At 40.8% G+C, this 23,684-nt stretch overlaps 1 protein-coding gene across 1 annotated transcript in view; it reads left to right on the forward strand.

Annotated features, from left to right (window-relative positions):
- Window positions 1-807: 807 nt before the first annotated feature.
- LOC106567646 (opioid-binding protein/cell adhesion molecule) overlaps window positions 808-23,684 on the forward strand; it is a 606,617-nt gene continuing 583,740 nt past the window's right edge. The window contains exon 1 of the mRNA XM_014137181.2: window positions 808-1,245. Within this exon, the coding sequence (XP_013992656.1) occupies window positions 1,185-1,245 (61 nt within the window). The 5' untranslated portion in view covers window positions 808-1,184. The remainder of the gene's footprint in view (window positions 1,246-23,684) is intronic.

Here is a 23,684-nt window from a genome sequence, read left to right on the forward strand (position 1 = left end):
CGACGGATATATATTACCGTGGGGAAAGCCAATAGCAAATGTGTGTGGTGTGGGAAGAATTGGGCAGTGACTTTTCCCAACAAATAATGCATGCCGCCTTATTGTGCCAAACACTGGCCGCGCATTCTGCTAGATTGATTGTCCTTCAGAACAATTTAAAAGTAAACGCTACACTCTACACTTCTAAGCAAAATACGAATTGTTGTTCAATATTTTGTTTATCAATACATGATTGTGTTTCTATCTCCTGCCTTGGTAAGTATACTTTAGGCTCTGAAATGAAACAGGCTAGGCTATGATGTCGCGCTCCTAATATCGCACAGCAATTCTGTAGCCTACCCATATTGTCACATAGGCTACTGTCTAGGCTAACGTTACCCGTATATTTACTTCAATTCTGTAGCCTACCCATATTGTCACATAGGCTACTGTCTAGGCTAACGTTACCCATCTATTTACTTTAGAGCATGCTTGGGTATTGAATGACCAATTAATCAATTTGTTGTGTATCCGGAATAATTTAAACCAATTTTGTCAGCAAAGGAGAGACATGTCCTGCAATATGTTTATGATTTAGACATATAGGCTGTAATAAAAGTAAAATAAATATTAGACGACATCCTGCTATGCGATTTACCAATGTCGAATGCATCTGTTTAATCATTACGCCTACGTTTTAATGTTTTTGCCTAAAATTATTATAATTCCCTGTCCATCAAACACCTCCCATTTCCCCCAAACGAACAATAAGCATATTTGCTTGCAATACAGCTGATAACCTTCTAGAAGTTGTGCGCACGAATGGTGTGAGATTGGCGTGGAGATATGCACACTTCCCGTCAAGTTCAAAACTAATAAATACCAACCTTTGCGGGAAAACTGGCGCACACAAGATTTAGAGTATTTTTGTGCGCACGCACCTTTGATAAATGAGGCTCCTGGACAGCAGCGTCTTTGTAAGCCACTGGAAGCCTATCCAAGCAGCCTCTTACAAATCACGACCAATACATTAGTGAAGGAGGGACTTGGTACTGCTTGTGTTGGTGGCTGCTTTACAGTCAGAGGGACCCGGGACTTAGTCTGGTACACTTCACTTTTCCCAGGATTTGCGTTTGTAGTAGCCTATATCTGAGCGACAACACCATCTTCTACTACTACACAGATAAACGACCCGTCAAATCACCATGAAGAATCCAATGTTCTGGGTTTTGCTGACCGGAATGACCATTCTTCTGATTCAACAAGGTAGGCTATTTTAATTTTGCTGGAGAAATGGCAGGTGCCATTAGTTTTATAGCTATTGCATTATCATGTAGCATATATTAGGTGAGCGCGCACCTATTCTAGAGATGCGCGCGCTTTTTATATAGGCTATTGTAGACCCCTTACATATTGCGTGGATCCGAGATTTGACATCACATGCCAAAAAAAGTGGCAGCGTAGACCAAGCGATTAGTGTGAGACTTGACTGTCATGATGTTGGTGGCCTTAGTTATCAAGGGATTTCGAGGTTTGTCTTACTAGTATAGCTCCAAGTGCTTGTAAACCCAATTAAGGCTACATTATGAATACGTCCCCTATCATTGCTTCTGATGCAGCAATTTGTCTGTCTCTTGATGCACCTTGTGACTCTTCCCGCCGAGCTTATTGACGCATTGTAAATCTCACTCTGACAGGAGGACTTTGCGTAAAGTTGATTAAGTATTAGTGGTTAATCCGCATCAACAACGTGTTCAGGCCATCGAAGTTAAGCCAGGCAACCCCCCGTGATTGGAAATGCGACATTTGCTATTGAGGGAGTATCCTAGCCTACTTCATTAGTGACATGTGGCATGTTTCTAATGTTTTCTCTGTAGGCCTAAGTGTTGTGGGCAGCTTCACTGAATGTTTTTCTATTAGCCAACAAGTTGCTTCTTCACATAGTCCATATGTTTTAATATTTTAGTAAATACAGTAGAATCTTTTTACCTGGGGCGGTAGGTAGCCTAGAGAGTGTTTGGCCAGTAACCGAAAGAACGCTGGTTCGAATCCCCGAGCCGACTAGGTGAAAAATCTGTCGATGTTCCCGTGACAAAAATGGAAACGTTATAGACTCCATCAATCAAATTTAATCACCTGTCTTGTTATGCGCCATCATGAGAATGCCAAGGCAAGTGAGAATGGGATACATTAGGCAATGTAGCCTTGTAGATGAGCAGTTTGGTAATCAGTTTTTTTTTGTGTAAGTGACATACGGTATGCCACTTACAAAAAAAGCAGATTACCAAACTGCTCATCCACTAGCCTACATTGCCTAATGTATCCAATTCTCACTTGCCTTGGCATTCTCATGATGGCACATTAGAGAGCCACAACAATGTGTAGAGGACAGGGATGTCCTTTGTGGAAATCAGCCCTATGACAATTTCCCCCTCCAACCACTCGGCTCTGTGTGTTGAGAATTGAGTGCATTAGATGAGCACAAGTGGCAAGGCTGTGCCTCGTTGTCTAGGAGGCTGAGCAGGCTTGTGTTTTCCTCCCCTCTACCCCCTCCCTCTTCCCCCTCCTCTCCCTTGAGCCTCTCTGTGTGGCTCCGAGGCAGATCTGGCCGAGCGTTGCCAGGATGCAGCACATATTCCTGTGGCGCTCCGGCCAAGATCCTCGCAGGTCCTGTCTATTGTGTCCCCCAGTCCTTCCACCAGCCTGCCTCAGCCAAAGGCGAGAATTATTGGTGGTTAAATCGAAATTTGGAGCAACAGCTGTTGTTCGACTTCCAACCGAGAGTGCGGGGGGGGGGGGTAAGCATCGTGAGGGTGTTAAGCTTCCCATGTGAAAAGACATGAAGATCATTGCTGATGAGTAGAGTGTCCTTTTCTTATAACAAGGCTACTTAATAGAGATCCCCTCCCCTGGCAAAATATGCTGTTTTAGTGCGCCCTCCCTGTGGAAAGTTTACATTTGTACATTTTAGCAGACGCTTTTATCCAGAGCGACTTAGGGTTAAGTGCCTTGCTCAAAGGCACATCTACCAATTTTTCACATAGTTGGCTAAGGGATTTGAACCAGCGACCTTTCAGTCACTGTTCCAACGCTCTTTCAGTCACTGTTCCAACGCTCTTATCCACTATAGGCTACCTGCCACCCTGTCAGTCTATGCCCACTGTGCCCATCTCTTTGTACACAATGCACATAATACCTTATAGTGCTTTTGAAAAATGAATCAATGAGCATAACACACAGATGGAACACTATTACTAGCCAAATCTGACCAATCTGCATTGAAAAGTGATGTTTAAAATTTGACGAGAAAGAGGAACATGACCAATTCACATTGAAAAGTGAGGACGTTATACTATAGAACCCCAGAAATGACCTATTATTTTCCTTTGCTTTAAGTTGTGCAATTTTGTTGCAAGAAAGTGCCATTTTATTGGGTTCGCCCTCATTTTTCCAAAGTGACACTTCCCCTGTGCTTCCCAGCACAATATGTTATTAAGCAAATTAGGTGCATTAGGTGCAGATGAGGATCGTGAATAATTAAACACCGGTTACTACCCAGATGTGAAATTGCCACTTTGCCCGTTTCATCAAAATAACAACAGGGCTTGCTCATTTCCTGAAGGTGCAAATTATAAGTGAGAGGTTTTTAGAGGTCATAGTTATATTAGTGGCACATTTGTCACTGTTGTTTGGGACAATTTATTGTCGCAGCATTACAGTATTATAGCACAATATTTCAACACTCATACATGTTTGTAACTTGTTGATGTGCTTGTGCTCTGTAGACACTTCTTTGTCATTTCAATCCAATCATATATAAAACTGTCTATTGAAACACCATCAGGTGTGCATCAGAGGTGGTCTGTAAACCCGATTGCATGATGAGCAACCTTGTCTGAGACCTGACTTGTGTTAGCTCCCCGAGTGAATGTCTAAGCTTTAGCTCAGGGGACTAACACAGTCTTGTGGCACGCAGGAGACAAACCCTGGTTGGTCACATATAGAATCTGCTAATTATCAGGAAAAATATTCACAATGCTTAAGCCTACCCTTTGGCATGACATTGCCAATGCTATTGACTGCCATAAAAGTATACTCACTATTCAAATGGGATGTCGATATTTTATCAGTAAATAGCTAAGAAATATGATGCGAAAAGATTCCAAATATTTGCTTCTTGCAGCTTTTCCAAACCAAAGACATTTAATTAATTAACATAAACTCTTCACCTCAAATCCATATTAATTTAACGTGTGCACAAATTGCATTCTAAAGCCGTTAAATGTGTCTTCCCGGGAATATCAATGTGCTGAATTAGCCCCGTCCTCGTTGCAATTGGCTCTCTGCTTCCTTGAAAGAAAAAAACGCTGCACTGTCATTATGCCACATTATTATTATTATTATTAGTGTTATTGTTATTATTTTTATAATTTTTTTTGACAATTAGTTTTTTATTGTTTTTCCACAGCGCCCCACAAACAACACAAAACAAAGACAAATCTACCACTGTACAACACATTCCCCAAGGTGATCAACATATGATTTCCAAATTTTGGGGGTTTTGTTTAACTTTATAATATACACTGAACAGAGACTTAAACGCAACATGTAAAGTGTTGGTCCCATGTTTCATGTGCTGAAATAATAGATCCCAGAAATGTTCCATATGCACAAAAAGCTTATTTCGATCAAATTTTGTGCACAAATGTACAGTATATACATCCCTGTTAGTGAGCATTTCTCCTTTGCCAAGATACTCCATCCATTCTATTTATTTATCTAGGCAAGTCAGTTAAGAACAAATTCTTATTTTCAATGACGGCCTAGAAACAGTGGGTTAACTGCCTTGTTCAGGGGCAGAACAACAGATATTAGCTTGTCAGCTCGGGGATTTGATTTTGCAACCTTTCGGTTACAAGTCTAACGCTCTAACCACTAGGCTACCTGCTGCCCCATTTGGCAGGTGTGGCATATCAAGAAGCTGATTAAACAGCATGATCATTACACAGGCGCACGTTGTGCTGGCCATGATAAAAGGCCACTCTAAAATGTGCAGTTTTGTCACACAACACAATGCCACAGCTGTCTCAAATTTTGAGGGTGTGTGCAATTGGCATGCTGACTGCAAGAATGTCTACCAGAGCTATTGCCAGAGAATTGAATGTTAATTTCTCTACCATAAGCCACCTCCAGCGTCATTTTAAAGAATTTGGCAGTACTTCCAACCGGCCTCACAACCATGCATGGCGTCTGGCGAGTGGTTTGCTGATGTCAACATGCCCCATGATGGCGGTGGGGTTATGGTATGGGCAGGCATAAGCTACGGACAAAGAACACAATTGCATTTTATCGATGGCAATTTGAATGCACAAAAATACTGTGACGAGATCCTGTTGCCCATTGTGAAGCCCATGTTTTAAAGATATCTGTGACCAACAGATGCATATCTGTATTCCCAGTCATGTGAAATCCATAGATTAGTGCCTAATGAATTCATTTAAATTGACTCATTTCCTCATATGAACTGTAACTCAGTAAAATATTTGAAATTGTTGCTTGTTGCGTTTATATTTTTGTTCAGAATACAAAATCTAACGGTATATAGCTAGATTGTTCATTTGAAATATAGTATCTGTGACCAATGATTTTCCTCAATTTCTTACTTTAGATCTGTTTCCCATTTTTTCCTTGTAGGTTCTGAACCATCAGGTAGAGTTTCAATCAACCCTTGATATAACTTGGAAATCATCTTCTTTTGGTAATTCAAAAATATTTCTGAGTTGTATGATAAGACAGATAAGATGACGCCGACAGATATGCCAGCTCTGCTTCTAGCTCTTAAGCAACTTTGCAGTATTTTTTGTGTGTGTTATTTCTTACATTATTAGCCCAGAATTTGTTTTGTGTTATTACATACAGCGGGAAATAAGTTTTGGATATCAGCGCGCCAGTAACTCAGCAGAATTACAACCAGAAATACAACTTTCCCGAATTGGATCCTATGTTCGTACCCCCCAGGGCAATTGAAATTATTCCAGAGGCTGCTCTAAAACACCCCTGGTGGAGATAAGGTATTCGGAGTGGATTGTAGTCTGACTCAGGAGGCGTGCACACCATCCACCACTTCCGAGTATATGACTCGGTAATGTTCAGTCTCTGGATAATAAAGTAGATGAGCTCAGGGCGAGGATCTCCTTCCAGATTGACACCAGGGATTGTAACATACTCTATTCCACGGAAACATGGTTCTCTCTGGATATACTGTCCCCGTCCATTCAGCCATACTCCATGTTGCTGCTCCCTTTCTATAGGCAGAAACTCATACAGGAAGTACCCATGCTAAGGTCTATTCAATGCTGCTCTGACCAATCGGAATCCATGCTTCAAGATTGTTTTGATCACGCGGACTGGGATATGTTCCGGGTAGCCTCTGAGAATAACACCAGAAAGTGTATAGCGGATGTTGTTCCAATTGTGACTATTAAATCCTACCCAAATCAGAAACCTTGGATAGATGGCAGCATTTGGGCAAAACTGAAAGCGCGAACCACCTCATTTAACCATGGCAAGGTGACTAGGAATATGGTGGAATACAAACAGTGTACTTATTCCCTCCGTATGGCAATCAAACAGACAAAACGTCAGTACAGAGACAAAGTGAAGTCGCAATTCAACGGCTCAGACACGAGACATATGTGGCAGGGTCTATAGACAATCACGGATTACAAAGGGAAAACCAGCCATGTCGCGGACACCGACGTCTTGCTCCCGGACAAGCTAAACACCTTCTTCGCCTGCATTGAGGATAACACACTCCCAAGGACTGTGGGCTCTGATTCTCCATGGCCGACCTGAGTAAAACATTTAAACGTGTTAAACCTCACAAGGCTGCCAGTGCAGACTGCATCCCTAGCCACGTCCTCATAGCATGCGCAGATGAGCTGGCTGGAGTGTTTATGGAACATGCCCCTATTCACATCAGCGGGACCGCAGCGAAGAAGGTGGAAAGCTCCTCAGCGTACACATCACTGACGGCAAACTGAAAAACAGCTTCTATCTTAAGGCCGTCAGACTGTTAAATAGCCATCACTAGCCGGCTTCCAGCCGATTATGCGATTATGTTAAGACAGCGCCGAGCCACAAGAAACCATACAGACATTTTCCAGCCAAGGAGAGGACTCACAAAAGTCAGAAATAGCGATTAAATGTGGCTCAGTTGGTAGAGCATGGTGTTTGCAATGCCAGGGTTGTGGGGTCGATTCCCACGGGGGACCAGTACGGAGAAAAAAATGTAATTAATCACTTACCTTTGATCTTCGTCTAATGGCACTCCCAGGACTCCATGTTACGCAATAAATGTTCGTGTTGTTCGATAATGTCCCTCTTTATGTCCAAAAACCTCCATTTTGTTGGTGCGTTTAGTTCAGTAATCCAAAGGCACAAAGCGCGCTCTCAACATCCAGACGAAAAGTAAAAAAAGTACAATAAAAGTTCGTAGAAACATGTGAAACAATGTTTAAAATCAATCCTCAGGTTGTTTTTGTCATAAATAATCAATAATGTTTCAACCGGACAAAAGCTTCATCAATAGAAAAGGAGAAACAAGAAAGGCGCACTCCCGATCACGCGTTGGACTCATGTCTGTAAATTTCCACTGTCCACTCATTGAAAGTGCTGTATCTCCCTCATTTTTCAGAGTAAAAGCCTGAAACAATGCCTAAAGAGTTGCCGTATATAGAAGAAGCCATAGAGATCATGAACTGGGTCCTAAGTCTTTGTATGGTGGATATGCTTTCAATGGAAAAACAGCCTTTCAAAATAATAGTACTTCCTGGATGGATTTTCCTCAGGTTTTCACCTGCGATATCAGTTCTGTTATACTCACAGACATTATTTTAACAGTTTTGGAAACCTTAGAGTGTTTTCTATCCAAATCTACTATTATTATTTGCATATCCTAGCTTCTGGGCCTGAGTAGCAGGAAGTTTAATTTGGGCACGCTTTTCATCCAAAATTCCGAATGCTGCCCCCACCCTAGTGAAGTTAAATAATGTATATACTGTATTCTATTATTTTTGTCAATTCCACTCCAACATTGCTCAATCTAATATTTATATTTCTTAATTCCATTCTTTAATTTTTAGATTTGTGGGAATTGTTGTGAATCATTTTTAGATACTACCCCACTGTTAGATACTACTGCACTTTTGGAGCTAGGAACACAAGCATGTCACTACACCCGCAATAACATCTACTAAATATGTGTATGTGACCAATACAATTTTATTTTATTTTAAGGACTTAAAAAATGTACCTTGGATAATCCAAATCTTTTTTGTAATTGATTGAATAACAGTAGAGATCCTTCATAAAATTCATGATGGCACTTTGGAACCAAGACTTAAAGGTGTTGTCAACACTGCTGGTAAGGCAGGGTTATTCCAAATAGGGGTATCTGGCGATATCGATTCTCTCCACCTCATTAATTTATTTACATTTTCCCAAATACGGATGGAATTGAGAATCATTGGATGGTCTGTTTTTTTCTTCAACACCTTGGACCAAAAGTAGTGAAAATATTTACGATCATAAGGTAAAACATGTATGGCTTCAATATTCCTCCATGCACAAGGATAGTCTGCTGTCCATTGTTTAAGTGAACGCAGGTGTGCAGCCCAGTAATACATCTTTACGTGAGGTAGTTCAAGACTTTCAGCTTTATAGGGTAAGTCTAAAACAGTCAATTTGACTCTTTAGATCTTTCCATTCCAAATAAAGTTGGGGAGCGTTTATTTATTCAAACAGTTGGTTGGAATTTAAACTGGCAGGGCCTGGAATAAATACATCAACCTTGGTAGTATATTAATTTTGATTATTTTTACCCTACTTAACATAGAAATAGGGAAAGGTCTCCATCTCTGAACAACAGATGCAATTTGATCTAAAAGGAAAATGATAGATTTTATATGCCTCTTCCAGAATGCATGGTATCAGTACACCCAGATATTTCACATGTCTTTGTCCATTTCCACTTAAATTGACTTTCTAAACTTGAGAAGTCATAATTAGAAATGGGAATTATTTTAGTTCTCCCAATTCACTTTGAATCCTGATACTGAACCATATTTGTCCAACAGTAGTCAAATAAATGACAGAGAATGTTCTTGTTCAGATAAATAAAGTAAAATGACATCTGCATACAATGATATCACATGTTGATCACCAATCTCTATGCCCCAGATTGAGACATGAGTTATAATGATTGACGCTAAGGATTCTGGCAAAGGAAATAAATAACTAGACATAGAGCATCCCTGTTTTGTCCCTCTTGATAACTTAAATGATTCAGAGATCTGTCCAGTTGTTCGTATAGATGTTTCAGGGATTTATACAATAGCTCAATCCAGGAAAGAAATACAACACCAAAACCAAACTTTTTTTAAGGCAGCCACCAAATATGCCCATTCCACCCTATCAAATGTTTTTTTAGCATCTATTGATACTGCCACTTTTGGAAAGTTTGCGTTCTTAGCATGATGAATTATATGGAAAAACGGCTGAAGCTGATTGAAGACATCCTCTTCCGTATAAACCCTGTTTGATCTGAGTAAATTTACTTTTGTATTACTGTTTCTATACAAAAAGCCAATACCATAGCAATGAATTTGTAATCCACATTCAAGAGGAATAATGGTTGGAAGGATACTGGTTGGAATGGATCCTTATCTTTCTTTTAAAGTAGGGTGATTGTAGCCAAACATAGTGACTGGGGAAGTACATTTTTCTGTCAAGCTGCTATGAGCATAAGTAATATAGGCTTTAGTAATTTGGGATGAAAGTGTCTATACAATTCCACTGGGAATCCATCAGTACCAGGAGATTTCCCATTTTGTAAATTATTGATGGCCTCCAACAATTCACCTGGGGTTTCTATCAATATACATTTTCTCTTGTTCACTTATTGGTATTATTATTAAGGAAATTGTCTATATCCTCCTTTGAACTTCTGTTTTTTGGATTGATACAGTTTGTGATAAAATGTTTTATTAAAGACTGAGTTGATTTCAGAAGGATCCATTGTTATGCTACCATCTTGGATTTGAATGCTATGGATGGTACGTTCCTCTTCCTCTTTTTTAATTTGCTAATAAATTAAAGGTGAACTTACACCTTGTTAAACGTATTGTTGCTTTGATTCTATGGCAGCAATCTCTGCAGATCAGGTGTTTATTGTGTTATATTCAAGCTTCAAAGTATCAACTGTTGAAGTGTGCTAGCATTTCTATCTAACTGTGTTTTCTTTCTAAGTTGTGAATTTTCTGTTCTAGTATTTTTAATTCGTTATGGGTCTTATTTTTCTTTTGTGAAGAGCAAGACATCATACAACCTCTCATATGTGCTTTGAGACCTTCGCAGACAACAGATGGGCATACTAAATGATCAACATTTATTTCCAAAAGCATCCCGGAGTCGCCTCTAAACTGTTGACATTGAGACTGGTGTTTTGCAGGTACTATTTAATGAAGCTGCCAGTTGAGGACTTGTGAGGCGTCTGTTTCTCAAACTAGACACTCTAATGTACTTGTCCTCTGGCTCAGTTGTGCCCTGGGGCCTCCCACTCCTCTTTCTATTCTGGTTAGAGCCAGTTTGCGCTGTTCTGTGAAGGGAGTAGTGCACAGCGTTGTATGAGATCTTCAGTTTCTTGGCAATTTCTTGCATGGAATAGCCTTCATTTCTCAGAACAGGAATGGACTGACGAGTTTCAGAAGAAAGTTATTTTTGAGCCTATAATCGAACCCACAAATGCTGATGCTCCAGATACTGAACCAGTCTAAGAAGATCAGTTTTATTGCTTAGGGAATCATCACAACAGTTTTCAGCTGTGCTAACATATTTGCAAAAGGGTTTTCTAATGATCAATTAGCCTTTTAAAATGATAAACTTGGATTAGCTAGCACAACATGCCATTGGAACACAGGAGTGATGGTTGCTGATAAGGGGCTCTGTACGGCTTTGTAGATATTCCATAAAAAATCTGCCGTTTCCAGCTAGAATAGTCATTTACAACATTAACAATGTCTACACTGTATTTCTAATCAATTTGATGTTATTTTAATGGACAACAAAATGTGCTTTGATTTCAAAAACAAGGAAATGTCTAAATGACCCCAAACTTTTGAATGGTAGTGTAAGTATTCAGATCCTTTACTCAGTACTTTGTTGATGCGCCGATTACAGCCTCGAGTTTTCTTGGGTATGACGCTACAACCTTGGCACACCTGTATTTGGGGAGTTTCTCCCGTTCTTCTCTGCAGATCCTCTCAAGCTCTTTCAGATTGAAAGGCGAGAGTCGCTGCACAGCTATTTTCAGGTCTCTCCAGGGATGTTCGATCGGGTTCAAGTCCGGGCTCTGGCTGGTTCACTCAAGGACATTCACAGACTTGTCCTGAAGCCACTTCTGCGTTGTCTTGGCTGTGTGCTTAGGGTTGTTGTCCTGTTGGAAGGTGAGCCTTCGCCCCAGTCTGAGGTCCTGAGCGCTACAGAGCAGGTTTTCATCAAGGATCACTCTGTACTTTGCTCTGACAGGTCTCCCAGTCCCTGCCGCTGTAAAACATCTCCACACCATGATGCTGCCACCACCATGCTTCACGGTAGGGATGGTGCGTGATTTACTCCAGATGTGACACTTCGCATTCAGGCCAAAGAGTTCAATCTTGGTTTCATCAGACCAGATAATCTTGTTTCTCATGGTCTGAGAGTCCTTTAGGTGCCTTTTGGCAAACTCCAAGCAGGCTGTCATGTGCCTTTTACTGAGGAGTCGCTTCCGTCTGGCCACTCTACCATAAAGGCCTGATTGGTGGAGTGCTACAGAAATGGTTGTCCTTCAATTGTAATTTACCACAGGTGGACTCCGATCAAGTTATAGCTCAGAGTCATATCTCCAAGTTATAGCTCCAATCAAGTTATAGTCTGGCTCAGAGCCTGGGGAACATGAGCCGTGTGTGTGTGAGTGTGTGTGTGCCTGAGTCACCAGCACTCTCTACCCCGTCGACTCCAACACCCTGCAGATTGCTGAGGTGGACAGGGGCAAATACTGGCGCAACCCCTTCAACAGCCTCGTTAGCCCACGGCAACTGGAGGAGTTTATTGTCATGGGTACTGACGTCATCAGGAACCAGAAGCTGGGGGCGGGAGCAGGCATAAGGTCCAGTAAGCACAGCCTGGCTGAGGTGTGAGTGCAGAAGATCTCAGAGATGGACACAGCTCAGCAGTACCACTGTCGCAACCACCTGGGCCACCTGCTCAACATGACTTTGCCAATTCCGATGTTACTGACAAGTTTCTGAACATATTACTGACGTGGTGCTGATCAAGGAGAGCTACAACTGCAGCAAGAGGGTGAATGGCAACTATATTGTAGTAGCTACTATATTGTAATCACTACATCCTATGGATTTGGATACTGCTTTAAAACCTGTTGGGGCTAGGGGGCAGTATTTGCACGGCCGGATAAAAAACATACCCGATTTAATCTGGTTACTACTCCTGTCCAGTAACTAGAATATGCATATAATTTGTATATTTGGATAGAAAACACTCTAAAGTTTCTAAAACTGTTTGAATGGTGTCTGTGAGTATAACAGAACTCATATGGCAGGCAAAAACCTGAGAAGATTCCATGCAGGAAGTGGAAATCTGATTTGTGGAATCACCTTCAACACTTTGCCTATGAAACACACCGTGAGTTAGGATTCATTTAGCACTTCCTAAGGCTTCCACTAGATGTCAACAGTCTTTACAAAGTGGTTTGAGTCTTCTCCGGTAAAAACTGACCGAACGAGAGGCCTGTAAAGTTGGTCATAGGGGGAGGGCCATTACTATTATGACGCAGGCACCTGTGGGTACCCTTTCATTCCGAAACGTTTAGTAAGACAATGCAATCGTCCGCCTTGAATATTATTGAAGCTCTGATTGACAAAGGCCCTAAAGATTTATGTTATACAACATTTGACATGTTTGAACGAACGTAAATATATATTTTTTGCACATTCGTGATGACAAGTCCCGTGATGACAAGTCCCGTACATTATGAGTAGCCTTCGGAACGCGCTAACAAGAAGGAGCTATTGGGACATAAATTATTAACTTTTTCGAACAAAACTACATTTGTTGTGGACCTGGGATTCCTGGAAGTGCCTTCTAATGAAGATAATCAAAGGTAAGGGAATATTTACAATAGTATATTTGATTTTAGATGAGTCCAAGATGGCGCTAACCTGTATCGCCTAGCCTATTTTTCTGAGCATAGCGGCTCGTTTATTGCAAAGTGTGATTTCCCAGTAAGGGCTAGGGGGCAGTATTGACACGGCTGGATAAAAAACATACCCGATTTAATCTGGTTACCACTCCTACCCAGTAACTAGAATATGCATATACTTATTACATATGGATAGAAAACACCCTAAATTTTCTAAAACTGTTTGAATGGTGTCTGTGAGTATAACAGAACTCAAATGGCAGGTCAAAACCTGAGAGATTCCTTTACAGGAAGTGGCCTGTCTGACCATTTCTTGAACTTCTTTTCCATCTCTATCATTTACTAAGGATCTCTGCTCTAACGTGACACTTCCCACGTCGTCCATAGGCGCTCAGAGCCCGGGAAAAAACAGAATGTCGTCATTCCAGCCCCAGGCTGAAACACATTATCGCCTTTCTCAAGTGGCCGATCAAGGGACACTGGGCTTATGCGCGTGACCCGACCGCCCCCGCCTTTGGGATTTTTTCCTCTGTTTGCCGAAAAGGAGATTCCCTGTCGGAATATTATCGCTTTTCTACGAGAAAAATGTCGTAAAAATTGATTTTAAACAGCGGTTGACATGCTTCGAAGTACGGTAATGGAATATTTAGAATTTTATTGTCACGAATTGCGCCATGCGCGCGACACTTCTTTACTATTTCGGATAGTGTCTGACGAACAAAACGCCGCTATTCGGATATAACGATGGATTATTTTGGACCAAACCAACATTTGTTATTGAAGTAGCAGTCCTGGGTGTGCATTCTGACGAAGACAACAAAAGGTAATCAAACTTTTATAATAGTAAATATGATTATGGTGAGTGCTAAACTTGCCGGGTGTCTAAATAGCGAGCCCGTGATGCCTGGGCTATGTACTTAGAATATTGCAAAATGTGCTTTCACCAAAAAGCTATTTTAAAATCGGACATATCGAGTGCATAGAGGAGGTCTGTATCTATAATTCTTAAAATAATTGTTATGCTTTTTGTGAACGTTTATCGTGAGTAATTTAGTAAAATGTTAGCGAATTCCCCGGAAGTTTGCGGGGGTATGCTAGTTCTGAACGTCACATGCTAATGTAAAAGCTTGTTTTTGATATAAATATGAACTTGATTGAACAAAACATGCATGTATTGTATAACATAATGTCCTAGGGTTGTCATCTGATGAAGATCATCAAAGGTGAGTGCTGCATTTAGCTGTCTTCTGGGTTTTGGTGACATTATATGCTGGCTTGAAAAATGGGTGTCTGATTATTTCTGGCTTGGTACTCTGCTGACATAATCTAATGTTTTGCTTTCGTTGTAAAGCCTTTTTGAAATCGGACAGTGTGGTTAGATTAACGAGAGTCTTGTCTTTAAATAGCTGTAAAATAGTCATATGTTTGAGAAATTGAAGTAATAGGATTTTTAACGTTTTGAAAATCGCGCCACAGGCTGCCAGTGGCTGTTACGTAGGTGGGACGCAAGCGTCCCACCTAGCCCATAGAGGTTAAATCTGGCAATGCGGTTGCATTCACGAGATGTTAATCTATAATTCTTTGAATGACAATATTACATTTTAACAATGTTTTCGAATAGTAATTTTGTAAATTGTAGCGCTGATTCACCGGAAGCATTTGAGTGAAAATATTTTCTGAACGTTACGCGCCGATGTAAAATGCTGTTTTTATATATAAATATGAACTTTATCGAACAAATAATGCATGTATTGTGTAACATGATGTCCTAGGAGTGTCATCTGATGAAGATTGTCAAAGGTTAGTGCTGCATTTAGCTGTGTTTTGGGTATTTGTGATGCATGCTAGTTGCTTTGAAAATGGCAGTGTGATTATTTTTGGCAGGGTACTCTCCTAACATAATCTAATGTTTTGCTTTTTGAAATCGGACAACATGGTTCGATTCAGGAGAGGTGTATCTATAAAATGGTGTAAAATAGTCATATGTTTGAGAAATTGAAGTTATAGCATTTATGAGGTATTTGTATTTCGCGCGACGCGATTCCACTGGCTGTTGACTAGGGTGGGACGCAAACGTCCCAGGTTCTCAGACAGGTTAAAGCAACTTTCTGCAGCATTAGTAAAGATGTGATCAATACATGTTGATGATTTCATTCCTGTGCTGTTTGTAACTAACCCTAGTACAGTGGCTTGTGAAAGTATTCACCCCCTTGGAATTTTTACTATTTTGTTGCCTTACAAACTGGAATTAAAATTCATTTTTGGGGGGTTTGTATCATTTGATTTACACAACATGCCTACCACTTTGAAGATGCAAAATATTTTTTATTGTGAAACAAACAAGAAATAAGACAAAAAAACTGAAAACTTGAGCGTGCATAACTATTCACCCCCCCAAAGTCAATACTTTGTAGAGCCACCTTTTGCAGCAATTACAGCTGAAAGTCTCTTGGGGTTTGTCTCTATAAGCTTGGCACATCTAGCCACTGGAATTTTTGCCCATTCTTCAAATAAAAACTGATCCAGCTCCTTCAAGTTGGATGGGTTCCGCTGGTATACATCAATCTTTAAGTCATACCACAGATTCTCAATTGGATTGAGATCTGGGCTTTGACTAGGCCATTCCAAGACATTTAATTGTTTCCCCTTAAACCACTCGAGTGTTGCTTTAGCAGTATGCTTAGGGTCATTGTCTTGCTGGAAGGTGAACCTCTGTCCCAGTCTCAAATCTCTGGAAGCAAAAATTAAAGCAGGAACCACCAGTGACTCGATCAATAATAAAGTGGTCAGATGAATCAGATGCTAAGCTACAGCACTGTTTTGCTAGCACAGACTGGAATATGTTCAGGGATTCCTCAGATGGCATTGAGGAGTACACCACATCTGTCATTGGTTTCATCAATAAGTGCATTGATGATGTCGGCCACACAGTGACCATACATACATACCCCAACCAGAAACCATGGATTACAGGCAACATCCGCACTGAGCTAAAGGCTAGAGCTGCTGCTTTCAAGGAGTGGGACTCTAACCCGGAAGCTTATAAGAAATCCTGCTACGCCCTCCGACGACCCATAAAACAGGCAAAGCGTCAATACGTGTGCTCCCTCTCCGGCCTCTAGGTCACCAGGCTGCTCATTAGGGAGCACACCTGTCACCAGTGTTAGGCGCATAATGACACTCACATGTACTCCATAACCTCCTTGATTACCTGCCCTGTTATATATATGTCACTCCCTTTGGTTTCTTCCCCAGTCGTCAATGTTCCTGTTCTATGTCGGTGCGCTGTTTGTGTTTCTTGTTTTGTGAATTTATTTATTTCACTCTCTGAACTTGCTTCCCGACTCTCAGCGTACATCGTTACAACAGGACTAAGATCGAATCGTACTACACCCCCTTTACTGGCTTAAATAGCTGACCAATCAGCCCTTAGTAAACTTTTGGAAAAAATGGTGTTTAACCAGATACAATGCTATTTTACAGTAAACAAATTGACAACAGACTTTCATCATGCTTATAGGTAAGGACATTCATCATGCACGGCACTTTTTCAAATGACTTATGGCTTTACACCGCCTGCTATATTGTGGATAAAGAGTTACCTGTCTAACAAAACACAGAGGGTGTTCTGTAATGGAAGCCTCTCCAACATAAGTAAGTAAAGCCAGTGTGTCTTTGAGTAAAGCCAGTGTGTCTATGTATGCGGATGACTCAACACTACACATCAGCTATTTCAGCGACTGAAATGACTGCAACACTTAACAAAGAGCTGCAGTTAGTTTCAGAATGGGTGGCAAGGAATAAGTTAACTAAACCCTAAACCTCAACTAAATCTTGTGGCTACCTGGGCTACCTGCATTGACCCAATGATTTGGAAATTGAGCAAGTTGAGGTGACTCAACTACTTGGAGTTCTCTTGGATTGTAAACTCATGGTCAAAACATATTGATACAACAGTAGTTTAGATGACGAGAAGTCTGTCCATAATAAAGCACTGCTCTGCCTTCTTAACAGCACTATTAACAAGGCAGTTCATACTGGCCCTAGTTTTGTCACACCTGGACTACTATTCACTCTTGTGGTCAGGTGCCACAAAGATGTACTTACAAATTACAATTGGCTCAGAACAGGGCAGCACAGCTGGCCCCTGTTTACAATTTCAGCATCTTAGGCTGTATGGCATTTGAAATTCTAAATTCTTTTTATCCGCTGTTCTCTGGAGCTTTTCTCGCTTTTCTCATTTTGTTGTTGTTGACATTATCAGATATTTTCTTAATCTGCTTGAACAGTTTGTCATTGCCAGTGAGAATTTCTGTTATTAGTGTCTCTAAACTCACTTTGTCAGCTACTCTGTGGAGATTTCTGGTATGACGACCGTGTCCCCAAGCCATAAGACTGCTAAATAAGCCTGCTGAATAACTAATCAAATGGCTACCCGGGCTACCTGCATTGACCCTTTTTTGCACTAACTCTCTTGCACTGACTCTATGCACACACACTGGACTCTACCCACACATACTTACACTGACACCCCAACACACACACATGAACACGCACACACTACATATGCTCACACACATAACATGCGCACACATGCATACTGTCGACACACTCACACACATGCTTTCACACTCACCACATACTGTCTCTTATCTATCCTGTTGCCTAGTCACTTTACCGCTACCTATATGTACTGTACATGCAGTGGTTCTTCTTGTAAAAGTTGCGTCATACTGCAGCAAATGAAAAACAAAACCCTCAGGGTTTCCATTAGGAAAATGTGGTGCTGTACAACCTGACGGTCGGGAGTAGGCTAGAGTACTAAGAGCATAACATTTCCACACCCTAATTGTAGTCTAACCAATACCCAAACAGACCTTTATTTAGCAAAGCAAGTCAGTTAAGAACAAATTCTATGTACAATGATGGTCTACACCAGCCAAACCTGGATGACGCTGGGCCAATTGTGCGCTGCCCTAAGGGACTTACAATCACGGCCAACCTAACTAAGAATTACATTTGACAATACAATTCTCCCCCTACCCCCCTTCTCGGAAAGAGTCTATTGTCCTGCTAATATCCTGTAATGGCGCTTGTTCCTCGCCCTCTTCAATGCATCATTCTCCGCCTGACTCTCTGCCAATGACGAGTGACTCTCCGCCAATACCGCCTGGCTCTGGACCAATGCATCAGCTGTCGCCCGTATCTCTGCCCACAGATAATGTTTCTCTTTCGGATGTTAAGGGTGGAGTTTGGGGCGGGGTGAGGAGTACTGGAAAAGTGTGACTTTCAGGTTACAATAGGCCATAAGTATACAGCAGATCGCCGATTGTCCTCACTTTAATTATGCTGTAACAACATACTATAGCACCATGACCAGGATCCTCATTTAATTTAAGTGAGCAGACTAGGGCTTTCAGGAGGAATGGGGAAATCTACTGGAGACATTTCAAAAATACTGGTAGAATTGGGGATTTTGGTCACGGACAGTGCTATTCACAAACACTATCATCAGATGCCTGTGTTACGCCAAACGCAAAAGCCTGGGAAAATGAACAGGTACAGTAAGCTACAATACTGTAAAGTAAGCCTAATAATGCAAAACAATAATGCTTACATAAATCGACTGCTGGTATTTACTGTATGCTGCACATTTTTACGTTGTATTCCATTTCCAGCAAGACTATTCAAGCGATCGACTCACTAATGGATGAAGATGCGCTCTGCAAAGGCCATCAAAATTGCTACAGAAAAAAGGAAGAAGATCAAGCATACTGAGTCCCAAGCATCCCCTCAAACTCCATGTGTGGGGGGAAATTTTTCGCCAGGGACCAGGCCCATATTTGATTTTTTATTGTAAGTTTAGCTATTTACAAAGCAAAATGAACATAAAATATAGCAATTTTTCATTTATTTAACCCCTGGTCGGGCACGGGACGGACATCCAGCGAAAAATCCTATCGCCATTAGCATAACAAAATGTAAAACATTTTTTTTTTCAAATATAGGACTATGTTATATCGTTTTATAGATACACCTCTCCTGAATCGAACCACGTTGTCCGATTTCAAAAAGGCTTTACAGCAAAAGCAAAACATTAGATTATGTTAGGAGGAGTAGTAGGAGACTCAAACCACTTTGTAAAGACTGGGGACATCTAGTGGAAGCAATAGGAAGTGCTCAATGAACCATTGCTCACGGTGTGATTTATAGGCAAAGTGATGAAGTTGAGTCCGCAATTCAGAATTCCACATCCTGTTACGATCGGTCTCAGGGTTTTGACTGCCATATGAGTTCTGTTATACTCACAGACACCATTCAAACAGTTTTAGAAACTTTAGGGTGTTTTCTATCCACAGGTATTAATTATATGCATATCCTAGCTTCTGAGTTTGAGTAGGAGGCCGTTTAAAATGGGCACACATTTTTTTCAAAAATCGCTGTAGCGCCCCCTATCCTAGGCGACCGTCAAGAGGTTAACTAGGCAAGTAAGTTAAGAACAAATTCTTATTTAGAATGCCGGCCTATCCCGGCAAAACCCAGATGACGGTGGGCCAATTGTGTGCCGCCCTATGGACTCCCAATCACAGCTGGATGTGATACAGCCTGGATTCAAACCAGGGACTATAGTGATGCCTCTTGCACTGAGATGCAGTGCCTTAGACCACTGCGCCACTCGGGAGCCATAACCAATATGACCAATATATATATATATTTTTTTCAGGACATTAACCTTGTGTGTTCTCTTGTTTTCTACTGTTCTGTAGTTTCGACCCAATGATTCGTCTGACAAACAAAGACATTTGCGTCCTGCAGGCCCAGGCATGGATCAAAGCTGGCGAGAGTATTTGTTTCATTATTTTATTTAAGAAAGCATAAAGATGTTGATGAAGAAGCCACATTTTCCTTGGGATCCATCCTCGTTGGTATTCTGTCGAACCATGCATTTTTTCAGTGCGGCCCGTTGTCCTGCCCTTTGTCCACTGATCTCCACGGATGGTTGTCGGCATGGTTGTACGTTCTTCAAAAACGCATTTACGTTTTTAGTACACAATTATCGATTGTGTTACACAGTATGCCTACACATTGATAGGCAATATACATTTTTTTTTAAGAAAATGCACTGAAAACAAAATACCTTTAATTTTGGTGATCCTCTCAGCTTCGGCTCATAATGGGTGGATGGTTGGCTTATTTTGTATTCCAATGTATTGAATGAATGTATTAACCTCTTGACGGTCGCCTAGGATAGGGGGCGCCACAGCGCATTTTGAAAAAAAATTGTGCCCATTTTAAACGGCCTACTACTCAAACTCAGAAGCTAGGATATGCATATAATTAATACTTGTGGAAAGAAAACACCCTAAAGTTTCTAAAACTGTTTGAATGGTGTCTGTGAGTATAACAGAACTCATATGGCAGTCAAAACCCCGAGACAGATCGAAACAGGAAGTGGAATTCTGAATTGCGAACTCAACTTCATCACGTTGCCTATTAATCACACCGTGAGCTATGGTTCATTGAGCACTTCCTATTGCTTCCACTTGATGTCCCCAGTCTGTACAAAGTGATTTGAGTCTCCTACTGTGAACACTGAATGAATGACACGCTGTGGAACGTGGTCACACGGAGAGGGCCATCACCATTATGACGCCGGCGTCCCTGGTTACACTCCCCTTTCGAAACGTTTTGAAACACAATGCAATCATCCTCATTGAATCTTATTGGCTCTCTTGTTGAAAAACGCCCTGAAGATTTATGTTATACAACGTTTGACATGTTTGAACGAACCTAAATGGGAAAAAAATGCATTTTCTTGAAATGGCTGTCCCGCGGCCGACGGAGCATTTGGATCAGCTTTCAGACGCGCTAACAAGAACAAGCTCTTGGAACATAAAGGAGTAATTTTTTCGAACAAAAATACATTTGTTGTGGACATGGGATTCCTGGAAGTGCTTTCTGATGAAGACAACCAAAGGTAAGGGATTATTGACAATAGTATACAAGACTAGATGTGATATGCGATTGTTCCAAGATGGCGCTGACCTGTAACGTTAGCCTATTTTTCAGAGTATCGCATCCCCTTTCATCGCAAAGTATGATTACCCAGTAAAGTTAATTTTAAATCAGGCATTACAGGTGCTTTCAAGAGATATTCATCTATAAATCTTAGAATGACAATATTACATTTTAAAAATGTTTTCGAATAGTAATTTAGTAAATTGTAGCTCTGTTTCATCGGATGCATTTGAGGGAAAATAGTTAGTCATCGTTACGCACCGATGTAAAATTCTGTTTTTATATATAAATATGAACTTTATCGAACAAAAGAATGCATGTATTGTGTAACATGATGTCCTAGGTGTGTCATCTGATGAAGATTGTCAAAGGTTAGTGCTGCATTTAGCTGTTTTTTGGTTATTTGTGATGCATGTGGTTGTTCGGAAAATGGCTATGTGGCTACTTTTACGATATACTCCTCTAACATAATCTAATAAATATCTATAAAACGATATAATTTGAAGAAAAAAATTGAAAAAAAATTATTACATTTTGTTATGCTAATGGCGATATGATTTTTCGCTGGAGGCCGCACAGGGGTTAATTACAGTCATTTATCATTCTCATTCTCGGACTGGAAACGTTGATTGCAGAGTTCACGATCTCATTTTCAAGTCCTTGTTTAAAAATAATGATATTTTTGAGATGATTTTCTTTTCAAATAATCGAAAGTGAGTGATTGTAATCTGAATAAAGGCCTAAATAATATTTATTAAGGCCAAAATATTTATTTCTGTTTCTAGAGGGAGAGAAACTAAAAGCTCACCATGCCTATTTTTTGGACAAGGACTTCCTGGCCGGCCAAACCCTCCTCTAACCCAGATGATGCTGGGACAATTGTGCGTCGCCTCATGGGTCTCCCAGTTGCGGCCGGCTCGGGTATCGAACCAGCATCTGAAGCAATGCAGTTTCCACTGTAACGCAGTGTCTTAGACCGCTGCGCCACTCGGGAGGTCCCATCCACAAAGTTTTTAATGCTGATCAATTGCCTTGCACAAAGTATCAAAATACAGAGAGGTGTTTGCAATAGTCTATTGTTCTGCTAATGTCGCTGTACAACAAGACCGGTCGGGAGTAGGCTACAATACGAGCAAAATAATCCCAAAATAATCCTAACATTTCCACACCTTAATTGTAGTCTTACCAATACACAAATGGAGATTCAGTGAAAATTTAAAAAATCTTGTTGATTTATCAAGACCAGTCCCCTTGTCTCAAAGCACCTCTGTCTTGACCTCTGAATTCTGTCTTTTCCCCCTTCCATTAATTTTGAAAGAGTACTTTCCAGTAATCAACAATTTGTTTACCTTCATTAGCCTACTTTGTTCCAATATTTCTGTCATTCAGTGATATTTATTCCCATCGTAATTCGGTATGGATCCATATGGAAAATGAAATGCGCAAGAGATGGTGGTAATATTTTTCCTTTTAGAGACTATAATACATGTTGTCCAGGTCAGGATAACCAAAACATTTCTTTATTAAAGACTATCAGAAAGAATGTTGGTACTTATTTATTTTGATCCAAAGCCATGAATACGTGAATTACTCAGCTTTATGTAGGTGCCGAGGCTATATGACTGCGCCATAAACTTGATTATTTAGCAGACATCACTTGCATATATTCAGTCAACACATACTACACTGCCGTTCAAAAGTTTGGGGTCACTTAGAAATGTCCTTGTTTTTTTAAAGAAAAGCACATTCTTTGTCCATTAAAATAACATCAAATCGATCAGAAATACAGTGTAGACATTGTTAATGTTGTAAATGACTATTGTAGCTGGAAACAGATGATTTTAAATGGAGTATCTACACAGGCATACAGAGGCCTGTTATCAGCAACCATCACAGAGAATAGGTCAAAGCAAAATGGTGGATGCCTATATTGAGCAATTGTTATAATCTGTCCAGGTGTTTCAGTATAGATGAAAGGGAGGAGATGAGGGGAGGAAGCCACTTTCGAGATGGCCCCATATGTCTCCTCAGTCCTCATCCACCCTGATAGTTGGGCGTCTTCACTCAATACTTTTCTCTGTCAGCCGAACATCCCTACCAGTGGGAAAAGTGCCTTTTTTGCATTTGGATCTGTCCTAGTGAAGCGGAACTGTAGCGGTGGCCGTTATCGTGGACCAGATGGCAGAGTTAGCCATTTGCTAGCACATGGTCAGTGCAGTTAATCCCTATATGTATGTGATTGCTGGGAGCCTGCCCGGGGCTGGTCCGTTTGGGTACAGGGAATGGGGTAGGGCCAATATTTCAATTAGTGCTATCACTGATTGTGCTGGAAATCTCTTGGCAAAGGCTTTGGCATTGGCAGTCTGCGAGAGTGTCATTAGGAGGCTTTTGAGGCACTGGAAACTGAGAGTAGTGTTTGGATGTTGTG

Source organism: Salmo salar, chromosome ssa13 (assembly GCF_905237065.1).
Source record: "Salmo salar chromosome ssa13, Ssal_v3.1, whole genome shotgun sequence".
Lineage (NCBI taxonomy): Eukaryota > Metazoa > Chordata > Actinopteri > Salmoniformes > Salmonidae > Salmo > Salmo salar.